Source organism: Amphibalanus amphitrite, unplaced genomic scaffold (assembly GCF_019059575.1).
Source record: "Amphibalanus amphitrite isolate SeventyFive unplaced genomic scaffold, NRLGWU_Aamphi_draft 000058F_arrow, whole genome shotgun sequence".
Classification (NCBI taxonomy): Eukaryota; Metazoa; Arthropoda; class Thecostraca; order Balanomorpha; family Balanidae; genus Amphibalanus; species Amphibalanus amphitrite.
Genome location: NW_024881554.1, coordinates 625,199 through 641,294, shown reverse-complemented (window position 1 = coordinate 641,294; position 16,096 = coordinate 625,199). Strand labels below are relative to the sequence as shown.

The 16,096-nt window shown below is 53.6% G+C and overlaps 1 protein-coding gene across 1 annotated transcript in view; it reads right to left on the bottom strand.

Moving 5' to 3' along the window:
* Positions 1-51: 51 nt before the first annotated feature.
* The window catches only part of LOC122378334 (F-box only protein 25-like), a 23,048-nt gene continuing 7,003 nt past the window's right edge, over positions 52-16,096 (bottom strand). Inside the window, exons 3-8 of the mRNA XM_043359290.1 lie at positions 15,242-15,354; positions 3,734-3,798; positions 3,193-3,379; positions 2,798-2,933; positions 2,183-2,486; positions 52-1,817 (exon numbers count right to left, since the gene is read on the bottom strand). Coding sequence (XP_043215225.1) covers positions 1,611-1,817; positions 2,183-2,486; positions 2,798-2,933; positions 3,193-3,379; positions 3,734-3,798; positions 15,242-15,354 — 1,012 coding nt within the window. The 3' untranslated portion in view covers positions 52-1,610. The remainder of the gene's footprint in view (positions 1,818-2,182; positions 2,487-2,797; positions 2,934-3,192; positions 3,380-3,733; positions 3,799-15,241; positions 15,355-16,096) is intronic.

The window sequence follows — 16,096 nt, the reverse complement described above, 5'->3', positions numbered from 1 at the left end:
AAATCAACGGTTCACCGTTCAACTAAGCACATTTTCTTGGAAATATCCCACCACGTTCTGACAGATATATTGCGTAAAAATAGATTCTCGGCCCGGCCTCGCGCGAACACTCTGTATCACCACACGAACTAGCCGGTACGGGTCGGGCTGGGGCGACTGGCGGCGGACATCACTGCGCGACCAGCCCCCTCGACACCGACTGTGACTGTGAGGCAGCCAGCGCTGGCCGCTACGGACTCTGCCACCCGCACTGGAGTCCATTATGCATCACCAGACTGCACGACACTGGACAAGAATAGAGCATATTGCATATTCCGATATAGATCTCTAGTGTGGACAGGCGCCATACGCACTTAAAGCTAACACCGCGCAACGTTGTTAGTATCGAACGATTTTCACTTCAACTTGCACCTGAAAAAGAATGAACTGCGTATTAGTGCACCAAAACCGAAAGTGGTTCAAAACTAACAACACATTCGCGCTACCCTACGACTATGACTTCAGTGCGGCTCGGACGCCTGACGAATCTCTACGTAGCACCAGCTGTTGAGGGAGCAGGACACGTCACAATGACTCCCAACAGCCCACTCTCTACAGCGGGACATCGGGACCTACCGCCCGCAGCCCGCGGCGGAGACTGAGTCCGTCGGCTCTAGTCTGGACCAGGGCCTGCCCGGCCTACCGGCGTTAAACCTACCACACCCCGATCCTGGCTTGACATAAGTCCCTCCCGCTTGCTGAGGGCCGGTCGGGACGCGTTACCTTGTGTCCGACCTGCCCCGTCTGCGGCGGGACGCACAGTCACAGTGACACTGACACTGACACCGTGACACTAGTGACACAATCCGAGCCGGAACGGTCACCAACTGACACCAACTGACACAAACCAACTGCAAACCAGACTAAAATATTGCTGATGAATACAACGCACGCACGAAATGCACATCAGATCACATCGAAAGCTAAGTAGCTGCGCCATGGATCAAAGAACACTCTTGCATCTGCTAAAAGGAAGAACGCAATGCAAAACTCACAAGAATAGAGAAAATGCAACTATTACCACTGAAAAACTTATGAAAGAAAACAGCATTAAAACATTAAAATGCAGCCGTCCACTTCACATGCTCGTAAAATATAACATCTCGAGGAAAACGTCCTTCGCCAAGGAGGTTCATCCAACGACGCCATTCTCTCAACTGATGACGTCATTTTGACAACGATGACGTCACTATCACCCGTTGCTGCCTGTGAGGCAGCCATCGACCGGCCCAGCAGAGTATATCTCAGGCTCCTCCCGCTTTCCACAGCAACTAACCTCGCGATGTTGGAACTGTTAGACTTCAGGAGAATCGATGAATTTGTGATGACGTTTCGCCTTCCAGCTCCGAAAGTTTGGTGACTCAACAAGCTCGCGGTTGAAAGAATCTTTGGACGGTAAGCAAACTCAAATTTTCAGGACGGTACCATCAAAGTTTCAAATTTTCCATCTTCCTCCTCCACACCTATCAATTTTCCTTATCTCCTCACTCCTCAGTCACTCGTTTCGCCGTTCGCTGTGAGCCGACCGTTCGTCCTCTCCGCTCTCCCGTGTCCTCTCACCGCTCCGGCGCTCACAGTGAGAAGAATGTGAGGAAGGTGAGCGGCGGGATGGGCACGCAGTAGCGGTCGCGCTCGTCGGCCGGCAGGCGGGCCAGGTTCACCGAGCACGGGTGGCCGAGCGGCTTCCAGAAGAGACAGCGACAGGCGCGGCACAGGTGCACCATCTCGGCGTACTCCTCCCGCAGACCGTGCAGGCGCCGCAGACGGTGGTACAGCGCCTGGCGGGACATGGAGAAAAGTCAGTAAAGGTTATGAGGTCTATAACAAGGGCGGACCAAAGGTCCTTCGGACAGTCAGACTACATCCAGCAGGCAGCGTGAGGTCTCTAGTCAGGGTGTGGTTTGCTAATGGGAAAATGTCTGCTCATGCCTCATAGGATAGTACCTAAAGCGTTTGAGATTTTGACGATAATTTTCAGGTGTCCCGCAACTGCATAGTGAAGTAGTGGTAAATCAACATAGTCCCAACAAACATCTTCCTGTGCCGTCTAAGCACAGTGCGGATTCTCGTTCAGTTTTTCTCACCCCAACTCAACCACAAATCCCGACCCGATAACGCCCCACCTCCCAGTACCACTACCCACCTGCCAGTCGACGGTGGCCGCTGTGAGTTCGGTGGGCGGTGCCGAGGCCGACCGGACCCCAGTAGCCACCAGCTGGGCCTGGATCTGCGCGCCACTGAAGTGGTACTGACACAGCTGTCGCCAGATGCGGCTCTCCTCTGCAATCTCTGCCAGCACGCGGTAGGCCTGCGCCGAGCTGGCCAGGTCGCGGTGGTCGTTGAGCCGCAGCACCACCTCGCGCAGACACTCGGGAGGCAGGCGGTGTAGGGCGAACGGCGCCGGCCCGCCGTCCAGACGGATCTGCTGAGCCACCGCACGGATACGGCTGTCGGAGTGGGAAACGGAACGTCAGACAGACAGGTGGAGCGCAGTTGGAGCGCGGATGAAGGTTCGGTACGGGAACAGCTCCGCCAGTCCCGGCTATAGAGGGCAGCACAGTCAGACACGGTTAAGAAGAAGCAGGCAGTTTTGTCGCACAGACAGTGCGCTGGTCTAAAAGCACCGATCACGCCAAATGCCTGTCACAACAAAACGCCTACGATAGGGCATGGACAGAAAAGGCATCAAACCACTCTTATCAGCAGACCTGCAAGCTTCGCTGACCCCCCATCCAGCCAGTATGTCCTATATTCCCACCTGATGGCCTGGTGGTGCTGCTCCCAGAGCGGTGACGAGCCCAGCTGTTGGCCAAAGCAGTAGTACTCCATCAACATCGCCTTCAGGTTCTCCAGCATCTGGTTCAGCACGCGCAGGTTCGACTTGTTGTGTGACACTGCGGCGAAATAAGTATCGTCAGATTTCGGCACCGATGCAGCCTTCTCGCCAAAACTGGCAGCGATACACGCAAAGCGGAGATCGGAGGCAAGTCTGTATGTACGATCTAAAAAAGAGCACTGCAACGTCTTAGATGGCAAAATATCGGCAATACCTGGTCTGCTGGTCACGAATCATGCAGTGACTATAGCAACTATCGTCATCGACTATTAGTTCATTTGCCAACACAACCAATTGCAACCCCATCCCTCCCTCACCGGTATGGGCGAGCTCCTCCAGCAGTGAGAAAACCACCTTCTGGGCAGTACCGGAGAGCGACATCACGCTCTCGTTAATCAGCAGCTCCAGCAGCTTGCACACGTAGTTGAAGCGACGCGCGTCGTGCAGCGCAGACTTGAAGTCGAGTCGCTTGATGACGTCGCTGAAACCCGTGTAGCCTCCCACCTGACGGGCAAAGCGCGGGTTATAGAGTCAGGCGAGGTCGAGGCCGCTGCTGTGGGGGATGTGAATATGGCTCAGAAATAATGGAACCGATTAGCAACGCGCCGTGGCGGTACACACTACACAGAGGCATTGCATGGGGTTAGGGGAAAATGGTGGACACAAGAGATAAATAAATGAACATCATTTATATCGCCTAAACGATCTATGTTGGAGTATCCTCCGAACTGACGATCACCATAATTTATTAGTTCTGTATCCCGACTATACAGCTCCCCTGTTTCGTGTTCCCCTTGATCCTACTTCGTGACGGTTCAGATGCCCCCTCGTTCCCCGCCTGTCGCCGCCCCAGCTCACCTCTCGTGACGGTTTGACGGTGATCTGACAGTGCGGCGGCGGAGAGTAGTTGATGCCGGACGAATCTGCCGGACAGAGGAGCGGAAGGCACGTCAGCAAGGTGATGTGTGACGTGACGTGATGGGAACTGATGTGAGACAAACACGCAACGCGTTATACGGACAAAACACGGCAGACATCGGGAAAACACATTTGTCAGCTAAAAAAAATCTGATCAGGGCTGTCGCGTGATCATTTGCTGGGATAAGGCATCCGACAACCTATCATGGCATTCACAATTTGTTAAGTCACGGGAAAGAAACCACAGAATGGCGCGACTAAAACAAATATCTGAGCCCATCGATCCGCAACCTGGCCGATCGTGCCCGTCAGTGAGCAAAACCGGCCGCTCTAAGGCCGCTTGAGCTCTCTGAGCGCTCGGTAACAACACAGCGCCCTCGCTCCCCCGTGACGTCATCTCTCAGGGTCTCGGTCGGCGGTGACGTAATCGGTACGGGTGCACGCGTCACTGCACACACGCCAATGGACCGCCGAAGCCCAATGGGCGGCTCAAAGGACCGTGCCGATGAAAAGACGCAGATGGTGCTCCGATATCGGGGGTCGTTTGGATGAAGGCCGGGTGAGATGTGGGGAGGTGATTAAGCAATTTCTCGGTAATATCGGGTGATCGATCACGGTTTGTCGGAAGGTCATCTCAGGCTCAAAAGAAACGATGTATACCATTCGAAAGCTTACGGTGAGCTGAATCCAAAAATGTATTTTTTATCAAAATCGATCGATGGCCTTTTTTGAAAATTGCGTTTTTCTAAAAACTTAATAATCTTTTATTCAACGGGCTGTCCCGGACATTCTTGAAAACATAAACATGTATTTTTGAGTTCCAGTGAAAGCTGAACGCCAAAAGAACAATATTCAGCGAAGCAATATTTCCAAACATTAATATGCGTCTCCCACAGCCGAAAATAAGGCGCAATCACACAGCTCAGTGTCACGATGGACCAAAGTCAGCCACACAGAAGCGTGAAATGACCCTTATCGACTTGCAGACCCGGCGCTCTCGGCCCGCCTGACCGGCCACGGAAAGAACGTTCGGCTCTCGTTCTACTAAACAAATGTCAAAGTTGTCAGTTTCACTGTCCACATCGCTATTAAAGCTTTTCTGGATACCTGTGAAGAAAATTCATTGTTCTGTCATCTTCACATCATGCATTAATTTGCATCTGTTCATGTCTACTTTGCTCAATTGAGCTTGGTATCATGCCCATATAAGGAAAATTGGCCGCGCTGAAATGTCAGAGGCTGCACCGGCCTCAGCTCGGGTGGAGTGGGGGTAGCGCCCAGTGGGGTAGGGTAACCTTTGACCGGTCGCACGGCCGAGCAGCTGTCACCAGTACAGCCTCTGACAGTGAAACCCCGCTCACTTCCCCTGCGCGGGCACTGATCGCAGCTGGATGGAACAAAACATGCATAAGAAAAATGTAAATTAAAGCATGTTGTAAATCAAGCAGAACAATGAATTTTCTTCACAGGTATCCTGAGTAACTTTAATAGCGATGTGGACAGTTAAAGTGGCAAATATTACATTTGTTTAGTAGAACGAGAGCCGAACGTTCTTTCCGTGGCCGGTCAGGCGGGCCGAGAGCGCCGGGTCTGCGAGTCGATAAGGGTCATTTCACGCTTCTATGTGGCTGACTTTGGTCCATCGTGACACTGAGATGTGTGATTGCGCCTTATTGTCGGCTGTGGGAGACGCATATTAATGTTTGGAAATATTGCTTCGCTAAATATTGTTCTTTTGGCGTTCAGCTTTCACTGGAACTCAAAAATACATCTTTATGTTTTCAAGAATGTCCGGGACAGCCCGTTGAATAAAAGAATATTAAGTTTTTACAAAAACGCAATTTTCAAAAAAGGCCATCGATGGATTTTGATAAAAAATACATTTTTGGATTCAGCTCACTGTCAGCTTTCGAATGGTATATACCGTTTCTTTTGAGCCTGAGATGACCTTCCGACGAACCGTGCGATCTGCGCTGCTGTGCAGCGGCAATAATAGTCAACATCCAATGTAAACTGCAAAGCGGAGATTCTGTGCCAAAGTCGGCTAAGTAGCGGTGCTTGATGACCAGCAGGTCCTATGCAGATATTGATCTACGTCCATAGATACCCGCCCCGTTCGCTGCCTGGGGCTCACGAGGTTCCCGCGGCACTCACGATTCGGCCGTGCCCACACTGCAGATGATATCGACCGAGAGACAGAGACGGGATCTGAATCAGGATGGAGACAGGTCGGTCGGCCGGCAGCGCAGAATCGCCCTCGAGTCTCACACCATCCCGGCCCAGCCGGGAGCAGTGACGTACCCAAGGGGGGGGCCACGGGGGCCAAGGCCCCCCCCCCCCTGAGCGCCGAAGGCGCTCAGGGGGCCCCTCAGGCCCCAGGATATTTTTTAAACACTGGGTAAAACGTCTTTTACTCGGAAGAAAAATTGATATTAAAGTTTCATTTATGTGCCCTGGGTACCCGAGGGGCCCCTGCAGTCATCCAAGGGCCCCCAGTTTCCTGGGCCCCTGGTCGCCTAGGGGGCCTCTGGTAGCCGGGGGCCTGGTCTCATGGGGGCCCCTGATAGCCTGTGGCCCCTAGTCGCCTAGGGGGCCCTGGTCGCATGGGGGGCCTCTGGTCGCATAAGGCCCCTGATCGAATGGGGCCCCTAGTTGCCTAGGGGGCCCTGATAGCCGGGGGCCTGGTCGTATGGGCCCCTGATAGTATGTGGCCCCTAGTCGCCTAGGGGGCCCTAGTCGCATGGGGGGCCTCTGGTTGCATGATATTGAGGCCCCTGATCGCCTGGGGGTACCTAGTCGCCCAGGGGGCCCCTGGTAGCCGGGGGCCTGGTCGCATGGGGCCCCTGGTTGCCTGGGGCCCCCGGTCGCCCCTAGTCGCCTGGGGGACCCTGGTCGCCTTGGGCCCCTGGTAGCCTGGGATCCCCTGGTCGCCTGGGGGCCCCTGATCGCCTGAGGGCCGCTGGTCACCTAGAGGGCCCCTGGTCGCCTGGGGGTCCCTGGTAGCCCGGGGGCCTGGTCGCATGGGGCCCCCTGGTCGCATGGGTGCCCCCTGATCTCCTGGGGGCCCCTGATCGCTTTGGGGACCTGATCGCATTGGCCCTTGGTCGCCTGGAGGGCCCTGGTCGCCTGGGGCAGTGGGGCCCCTAGTCATCTGGAGGACCTGGTCGCCTGGGAACCCCTGGTCGACTGGGGGCCCCTGGTCGTCTGAAGGTACGCTTATCACCTGATTGATCCCAAATCATCTGAGTGGCTACTGGCTACTGGATATAAGTAGTGACTGGAGTAGGCACTCATCTGAAGGAGCCAATATCTTTCACAGTGCCGGAGATATCACAGAAAAACAAAAAGGCTTAACTGAATACCCCCCAACCTTGGCCCCAAAGGCGTCATTGGCTAACACAGGGATGTGGGTCGATTTGCAATCGCATTTCCTCCTAAGTCCTATTCCTCCAATTAATACAGTGTCAGTGTCCCAGAATTACCCAAGCATTTATTTTCTGGCTAAAAGTACAATTGCGCTCGTTTCCTAGTGAAACATATAATAACCGCGTTTACATAGGGCTAGTTGCCAGATAGTGGAATTCCGATAACGAGACATTTATTCCCCACTATTATATTATAAACCTACATATCCGGAATTGGAGGATGTTCAGTAATTGAGGCGCTCGCTCATAAAATGCCGTGCGTTTCATGCACACTCCTCAAGCAAAAATATTTTTACTTTCTAATTTTCCACATTTTCTCAAGGCTTAGACCGTTACAGAGACCGTTTTAATTGACTTTGATGAAGTTGAACGCGAGAAATCACAACCAAATGCTACATTAGGTTGTAAAGAACTGAATTGCGTTTTCCCACACACGTGGCGCTTTCTCACCTACGTCTGCAGGAGAGACCGGACCCACTATGCCCCCCCCCCCCCCACCATCGAAAGGTTCTTCATGACTCCCGGGGGCCCCCGGGGAACCTGGGGGGCCCTATACACTGTGGGGGGGCCCCTTCGAAAGCAGGTGGCCCCCTCCTGGGCGAAATCCTGGGTACGTGCCTGGCCGGGAGTATCCTCACTGACGACATTGGGCGTTGAAGCCGATAACCCTTCATCGCCAGCTGCCAGACATTCACCGTCTGGCTGATCCGACAATTATCTGTCAGTGAACACCTAAGCGCTCTCGACAGTTGAAGACAAGACACTAATCACTCGAAGTACCAATCAACGCCGGAACTGATAAAAGTGGACGAGTGCCAGCCATCGTGCAGTACGCATTACACATGAATACGCACGCACATATCCAAATTCTTAACAGACATCACCATGGGCCGTATCGGGCATCGGCGTCTTCTCACAGCTGAGCCCGGACAGACAAGCCTTGCTACACAGATCCGGTTGGCCACTGCCGGTCCAAGCGACGCAGGTGCGTGCTCCGACTCAGCTCAGCGGGCGCCACGCGACATGGCCTATCCCAGCCCATCAGTAATGGCATGCGTCTCACCGGCCGCCGAGACGTGGGTCGGTCAGGCTGGTCCACCCTAAATCGGACGAGATCGCTAGTACCGACACGCACTCAGAGCTGTTCAATGCCAGTGATACAGCTTGTTACTGTCGCGAGGGAGGCAGTGAAGCTGCCACACACATGTTACCGTCGCAGAGGGTGTCAGTGGAGCTGTCAGTGTATGTGTCAGCGTCTGGCAAAGCCAGTACTCATTTTCAGTGCCGGGCCGTAAATTTCTGATATCAGCTTCAAAGACTGTGAGTTGTGACCATCGGGCTTTCACTCCAACCGTTTTGAACCAAAGTACAAATAACGACTCAACTGCCATCGAGCTGGCGGAAACTCATCTTATTTGTTCCCTTTAGTCTGATTTCGCCCAGCCCCGAACTAGCAAGTCTCCTAAGTCGACCTGCATTTGCCGCACAATACCGTGCGTCTCGCTCCCTGACCTCAGCACCCACCCATGCCTGCACCAAGACGGTGATCTGCACGGGTCGCGGTCGGTGAGCGGCCCTGCTCAGCAGCCATGAGTGGGTTCGCTCCGGTCCGGTGCCGATCCGGGCCGACACGGTCTCAGAGTTACCCCCGCAGACGCCGGACCGGTGACGAAACGAACAGCAGCTGTTGCTACTGCTGATAGGCGACCGCGGGGCGGCCAACGAACCGGGCCAGGCGTGGTTCGGCTCGATGGGTTATCGAATCGAGATAATCAAGTTATTTCATTATCCATCATTCGAGAGGCAGCCGGCAGAGCTCCAGTATCAGCTCAATCGATAAAGCATCCTGAATAGATTTTTGGACCAGCTGACTGGATCCCATGGATAAAAGAATGGTCCCAATATTTTGAAATCAGCATATGTAGAACAGATTCGTCCACCGGGCCAAAATCAACAACAGAAAGTCAAACTCCGGTCGCCGCCGCAGTTCTTTGAGACCGATACCAATCTGATGGTTCACGATGTTCCGCTGTCAGCATTCATGTCGCCCCGCGCGATTGTAGCTGTTCGATCCCCGCTCAAACGGTGCTGATGTTTGTTATGCATTGACGGCTGGTAGTGTACGACCTGGTGAACCACCTGACTGCATGCCCAGTGACCGGGCCCGAGCCCTTTGGCCAGACCCATGACATAACTGGTGACGGGTTTGTCGTCAGGGACGAACCCGTTCGTTGAGTCACCAGCAGCGGGATGACGGAAACGGTAGATCGTAACATATGTAATTCAGGCCACAATGAAAAGGCAACCGTACTCCAAATTACTTGTCTCTCCCTCACTCTGAGCCGAATGGCATTTCGAGTCCAAATAATGCGCTCCGTCGTACCTACATAACTGCCTTAACAACAAAATTAAATCACCTTCGCAATTAAGCAATACCTAATGGTAAGTCAACAAGGTGCGATTATCAGACAAAGCCGCCACAACGTTTCTTGCGTTGCCCGCGATAAAGACTCTGCGCCGTGGCAGCGCCTACCGATATCCCTCGGCCAGTGAGGAGGCACGTGCGCTAAGGGAGCTGTAAGCCCGTCACCGGCGCAGACAAAGGAAGTCCGTCGTCCGGGTGCCGCCGCCCGGACCCGGCCGCCGCTCCCGGACTCGCGGTCCGGCCGGCCGTCAGCTCAAGGCGACGCACCGGCCACACCCGCGACCGTCAGCCCTGTCCGCGACCCTCAGCCCGATCACCACGTTATCGGAGACTCGCAAACAGAATCGCCAACGTGACAGAAACGGCGCAGAGACTTAGACAGTCACTAGCTCAGTGACCGGTCACGGGCCGGCACTATCTGAGTAGGAAGATTGTGCCGGTGGTAAGCTTTAGACGGTCTGGTATCTCCAAAACATCCGCCACTGTCCGTCCTACTAGCAGGTCTGACTCACTCAAACGCTTCCACTGCGTAGCGCTTGTGTAACGTGCGATTTTATTATGTGTCGGCATAAAAATACCCTATTTGTTCCAGCTATAAGTATACAGAAGAAAAAAAAAACTACTACAAACCAGTCAACCCACAGATCGGATTCCAAGTCAACGGACAGTGACGTACCCAAGGGGGGGGCCACGGGGGCCAAGGCCCCCCCCCCTGAGCGCCGAAGGCGCTCAGGGGGCCCCTCAGGCCCCAGGATATTTTTTAAACACTGGGTAAAACGTCTTTTACTCGGAAGAAAAATTGATATTAAAGTTTCATTTATGTGCCCTGGGTACCCGAGGGGCCCCTGCAGTCATCCAAGGGCCCCCAGTTTCCTGGGCCCCTGGTCGCCTAGGGGGCCTCTGGTAGCCGGGGGCCTGGTCTCATGGGGGCCCCTGATAGCCTGTGGCCCCTAGTCGCCTAGGGGGCCCTGGTCGCATGGGGGGCCTCTGGTCGCATAAGGCCCCTGATCGAATGGGGCCCCTAGTTGCCTAGGGGGCCCTGATAGCCGGGGGCCTGGTCGTATGGGCCCCTGATAGTATGTGGCCCCTAGTCGCCTAGGGGGCCCTAGTCGCATGGGGGGCCTCTGGTTGCATGATATTGAGGCCCCTGATCGCCTGGGGGTACCTAGTCGCCCAGGGGGCCCCTGGTAGCCGGGGGCCTGGTCGCATGGGGCCCCTGGTTGCCTGGGGCCCCCGGTCGCCCCTAGTCGCCTGGGGGACCCTGGTCGCCTTGGGCCCCTGGTAGCCTGGGATCCCCTGGTCGCCTGGGGGCCCCTGATCGCCTGAGGGCCGCTGGTCACCTAGAGGGCCCCTGGTCGCCTGGGGGTCCCTGGTAGCCCGGGGGCCTGGTCGCATGGGGCCCCCTGGTCGCATGGGTGCCCCCTGATCTCCTGGGGGCCCCTGATCGCTTTGGGGACCTGATCGCATTGGCCCTTGGTCGCCTGGAGGGCCCTGGTCGCCTGGGGCAGTGGGGCCCCTAGTCATCTGGAGGACCTGGTCGCCTGGGAACCCCTGGTCGACTGGGGGCCCCTGGTCGTCTGAAGGTACGCTTATCACCTGATTGATCCCAAATCATCTGAGTGGCTACTGGCTACTGGATATAAGTAGTGACTGGAGTAGGCACTCATCTGAAGGAGCCAATATCTTTCACAGTGCCGGAGATATCACAGAAAAACAAAAAGGCTTAACTGAATACCCCCCAACCTTGGCCCCAAAGGCGTCATTGGCTAACACAGGGATGTGGGTCGATTTGCAATCGCATTTCCTCCTAAGTCCTATTCCTCCAATTAATACAGTGTCAGTGTCCCAGAATTACCCAAGCATTTATTTTCTGGCTAAAAGTACAATTGCGCTCGTTTCCTAGTGAAACATATAATAACCGCGTTTACATAGGGCTAGTTGCCAGATAGTGGAATTCCGATAACGAGACATTTATTCCCCACTATTATATTATAAACCTACATATCCGGAATTGGAGGATGTTCAGTAATTGAGGCGCTCGCTCATAAAATGCCGTGCGTTTCATGCACACTCCTCAAGCAAAAATATTTTTACTTTCTAATTTTCCACATTTTCTCAAGGCTTAGACCGTTACAGAGACCGTTTTAATTGACTTTGATGAAGTTGAACGCGAGAAATCACAACCAAATGCTACATTAGGTTGTAAAGAACTGAATTGCGTTTTCCCACACACGTGGCGCTTTCTCACCTACGTCTGCAGGAGAGACCGGACCCACTATGCCCCCCCCCCCCCCCCCACCATCGAAAGGTTCTTCATGACTCCCGGGGGCCCCCGGGGAACCTGGGGGGCCCTATACACTGTGGGGGGGGCCCCTTCGAAAGCAGGTGGCCCCCTCCTGGGCGAAATCCTGGGTACGTGCCTGTCAACGGATTTAGAATCATCAACGGCGACGGGAGTCGACACGTCCTCATTCTGTTGTCAGTCCCCTGCGTCATAGACAGGTGGGATGCGTGACTGTCCAGTATTGAACCCAGTGGCAGCGAACGACGAAAGGTCGGCGGAAGACCTACCGGTTACACGCAATAGTTCACCGGGTCACACCGAAACCGCACTAAGGCACAAAATCAATTAACCGGCATATGACGTGAGCGTCCTAACATCTTGTGTCGCAGTGGTAAGAGAAATCCTTGGATAAATCACGGAGAAACATTTCACTAACACAACTAGTTCAATGCAGTGATTCGGGCTCCTCTACGTTAAAGGTAGTGTGCCACCTTTGAAAGATTTCCCATTTTATTTTTCCTAGGATAAGAAGCTTCTGTTTTTACCTAATATCGCAAAAAAAAATCAAAAATGGGCCTGGAATAGTGCCTTTTTCGCCTAAAAGTTTTTCGGTTTTTAGATATGTATAACAACTGTAGTGGGCTCACCTGCAAACAGGCGTCGGGCAACAATCGCGAATGCGGCGCACTTGTGACAATAAGCAAAGGTCATTACAGTGTTACGACCATACGATGTACGGGAATGAGTTATCAGCTGTCTAATCGTAGACAACACAATGTCGAGCCTTAAACTGTAAGCCCGTATTGGTATTGTTTCTTTTATTTGGCTGTCGAACATTATTTATGGTTTGAAATATGATTTTATGTAAAATAATTGATATGAAAAAGCCGTCTTATAAGTTATGACCCCATTTCACCACACGCAAGTGGCAGAAATGACAATGATCAGCTGACGCATTTTTCTTGGCCGAAGTCAGAGCGCGCGGCCCGACGCACCACGTGTATTTGGAAATTCCGACCTCGACGAGCATCAGAAGCCACCTAACAGGCGTGTTCGAAACCGCAGGAGATGATGATGAACGGGTTTATCGAAACTTGATTGGATGAGCATATCGGTAATAGCGATTTCAGTGTGTGCATTTATTGTTCATAGTGGTGTGAAATGTGGTTGGGGTACGACCGACAACCCGTCGGGGCGAATTTCGCACTGGGGTACTCAAAATTTGAAGAATTTAAGACGTTTCCATGAGTTTTGAAGGTATGGATAAGTTCTAAAAATCCGGTTCTCCTTATCTGGGCCATTAACTCCATACGGTCCAAGAAAGCTGGCACACTACCTTTAAACGAACGCATCCGGTATTTGCGGTCATTCACATACCTACGAGGATGTATGAGGCTAGATTTCCCAAAAACTCCTAAGGACAGATTCCTCGGCGGCATCTGCTACCATCTGCGGCCTGTTGCCATACATAAATAGGTAACGACCGCACTTTCAGTTTCAGTGGCCGAACCGTGTGGTGCACTTTCAGTTTCGCCGCTCTACTGACCACATGTTGGCCATCTGTCGCCGAGCACCGTGAAATGAGCACCTTGAGCAGCACTGACGGTCGGTTCTGAACACCGCACTCTGAGCACACCAGGCCACAGCATGACGCCGTGCCGACGGACAGTACAGACCACGGAAACTATCACCGGCGGCAGTCCGTCGACCGTCACCGCCGGCTCCCAGTGCGTGGGTGACGTAACGTCGTGACGCCATGTCACATTCTCCAGGCGTCTGTCGCTAAGGCCCGCTGAGATAATGACAGGTGGCTGAGACCCGAGGACGTGCTCTCTGGGACAGGGCCCCATAGTACAGTAACAGATACGGTGTGCCCATGCGACACATGACGTGGCGACTTATGAATATGAACAAGCATAGGAACAAAGGGCTACTCTAATCAGTCAACGGCACTGTAAAACGCTGAGGCTTCCCTTTCTAGTGGCCCTTTTAATGTCCACACCTTGCGTCCTTGCGTAGTACGAGAGTTCTACTCCTGACTCCTGAGCATTAGTTGTCGCAGTGCCCTGGGCTATTTTATCTATGCCCTTTATCTTTTTATCTACGCCTTGGGCCATTTTAACACAACTTACATAAGAAACAAAGATCTGACATGTCACCTGGCCGGAGCACAATGCGCAGATCCAGTGCCCCTCCAAATTACGCAACCACCAGGGTCGGCGGCTCTGGAGCGTCGGGTTCGACTTTGTCAGCGTCGGTGACGACGGTGGCGTCAGCGGAAATCCCGCCGGCTTCGACGGAGCTGCGCACGTGCCCTGTTGGCAGCGGCACCACCGACACGAGGTCGACGAAGAAGCACGCATTTGGCACCGCTCGCCGCTCGGAGCGGCGTATTTAGACTTTCCGCCAGCGAGAGGACAAAGAGTTTCTGCCCGAAGCGGGTCGACCCAGACCTCGGCTGTTTATATTGGAACCAAGACAAGGCTGGCAGCCCGCCGCGAACCGCGCAAAAGGCCAGGTGGAAGGTACTAGCGTTGACAAACAGAGCTGTTTTCTTAGAAGTTCACTCACCTCCTTCCAGAGAGTGCCTCTGAGCAGCGATCAGATCAGCCGAGACGCAAACATCACCGACGATAGGCCATACTTCGCGAGCCGAGCTCGCTGTAATATCGACTCAACCTAGCTAAGATTACGCACAAACAGGTTGCAGACCGAAATGGATGACTGAACTGACAACATATCAATATCGCCTTCAGCGTTCGTAGTTTGTTACACTCCAGGATCATAGCCATTGCATTCCATGCCAACAGATCTAACCGGAATAACGTATGCGACAACGGACCCCTGGGTATTCCAATGAGCCAGGCTGGCATGCTGTCAACAAACTCAGTCGAATCAACAAGCCCAGTCATGCTTTACGAAACACCACCTCGCCAGAAACGACATCTCTGCGACCCTTTGCAGAACTGTGTCGTTCTCCGAATCATATTCACACAGACCGTTCCGGAACGCTGAGCACGCTGGTCCCTCTAAACCTCGCCACAGGGACGCGGTTAGGAAACAAGGCCAGCGGCGTCTCGACCCAAGGCCGCCGGCCGGACTTCTCTCAGCAGACATGAAATGGCATGGCCACTCAGGAGCCCTGAGACCGACCCTAATGATATATCCCAATGGAATGCCGGTATCCCCGTGTGGTGAACCAGCTGTTGGGCCACAGTCCGACCAGAAATGACATATTCCGACCCGACTCAGTGGGCAACTAACTTACCACCGAATGCAGCTTTTATGGGTCACCGTCAGCGACGCTAACTTACCATTTGATTTACGTTGAGCCAGACCAGGGGTCGGGATGGGCCGGGGCAGAGACTTGGTAGGCTGGCCACCGCCCCGGACGCAGGCATTCTCCTTGTCTTCATCAGAGGAACATCTGCAAAGATGCAGACAAATGTCAGCGGACCTGCTAAAACAGACAGTCGTCAGAAGGCCGCTGAAACAGAGAGACGAACGTTAGCGGTCGCTAGCTAGAATGAGTCAGACCTAATGATTCAGCATGGAAGTGGAATATATTATTGACAGCACTGACACGTAAGACGGATTGGTCGGCTGTCCGCTCAGGCTTCAACGTTATTTTAGACATACATAAAAAAGGCATACTTGACGACTCTGGTAAGCATGTTCGCAACTGTCTAAAACACCGTGATTTAGTGTGCGCTCTGTGCAAATGAAGCGCTGTTTTACGAACAAAACTCTTTCATAGATCGTAATCATACATCCGCCTTCCATGCACCAAGTTAAAGTAAACCCATGCCAGACGGAGACTGCAACTATAGAGCGGGCATAACCCCGCGTTCGATCGCCGGTTTCACCGTTCGCAGCAGCGAATGTGTCCCTACGCCAAGACCTCAGGCTGCTGTGCTAATAAAGATAAAATGGTATTCCCAAGTGGCAGTCTTCGGCTCTCTCAGCAGCAATTTACGCCACATGCGTCTTCATTTCGCGGTGCGGGGACACGTCGAACACGTAGGTTGTTTTTGTCGTCCTTTCCATTCCATACAAACACCGCACTGCCGGCAGCGGCCCGGGGGAGCGGGACGACTCCACATTCCCGCAGCCAGCGATGCGAAAGCGGGGAGGAGGGTGAGCAACAGAGCCAAGTCGGAGACGGAAAT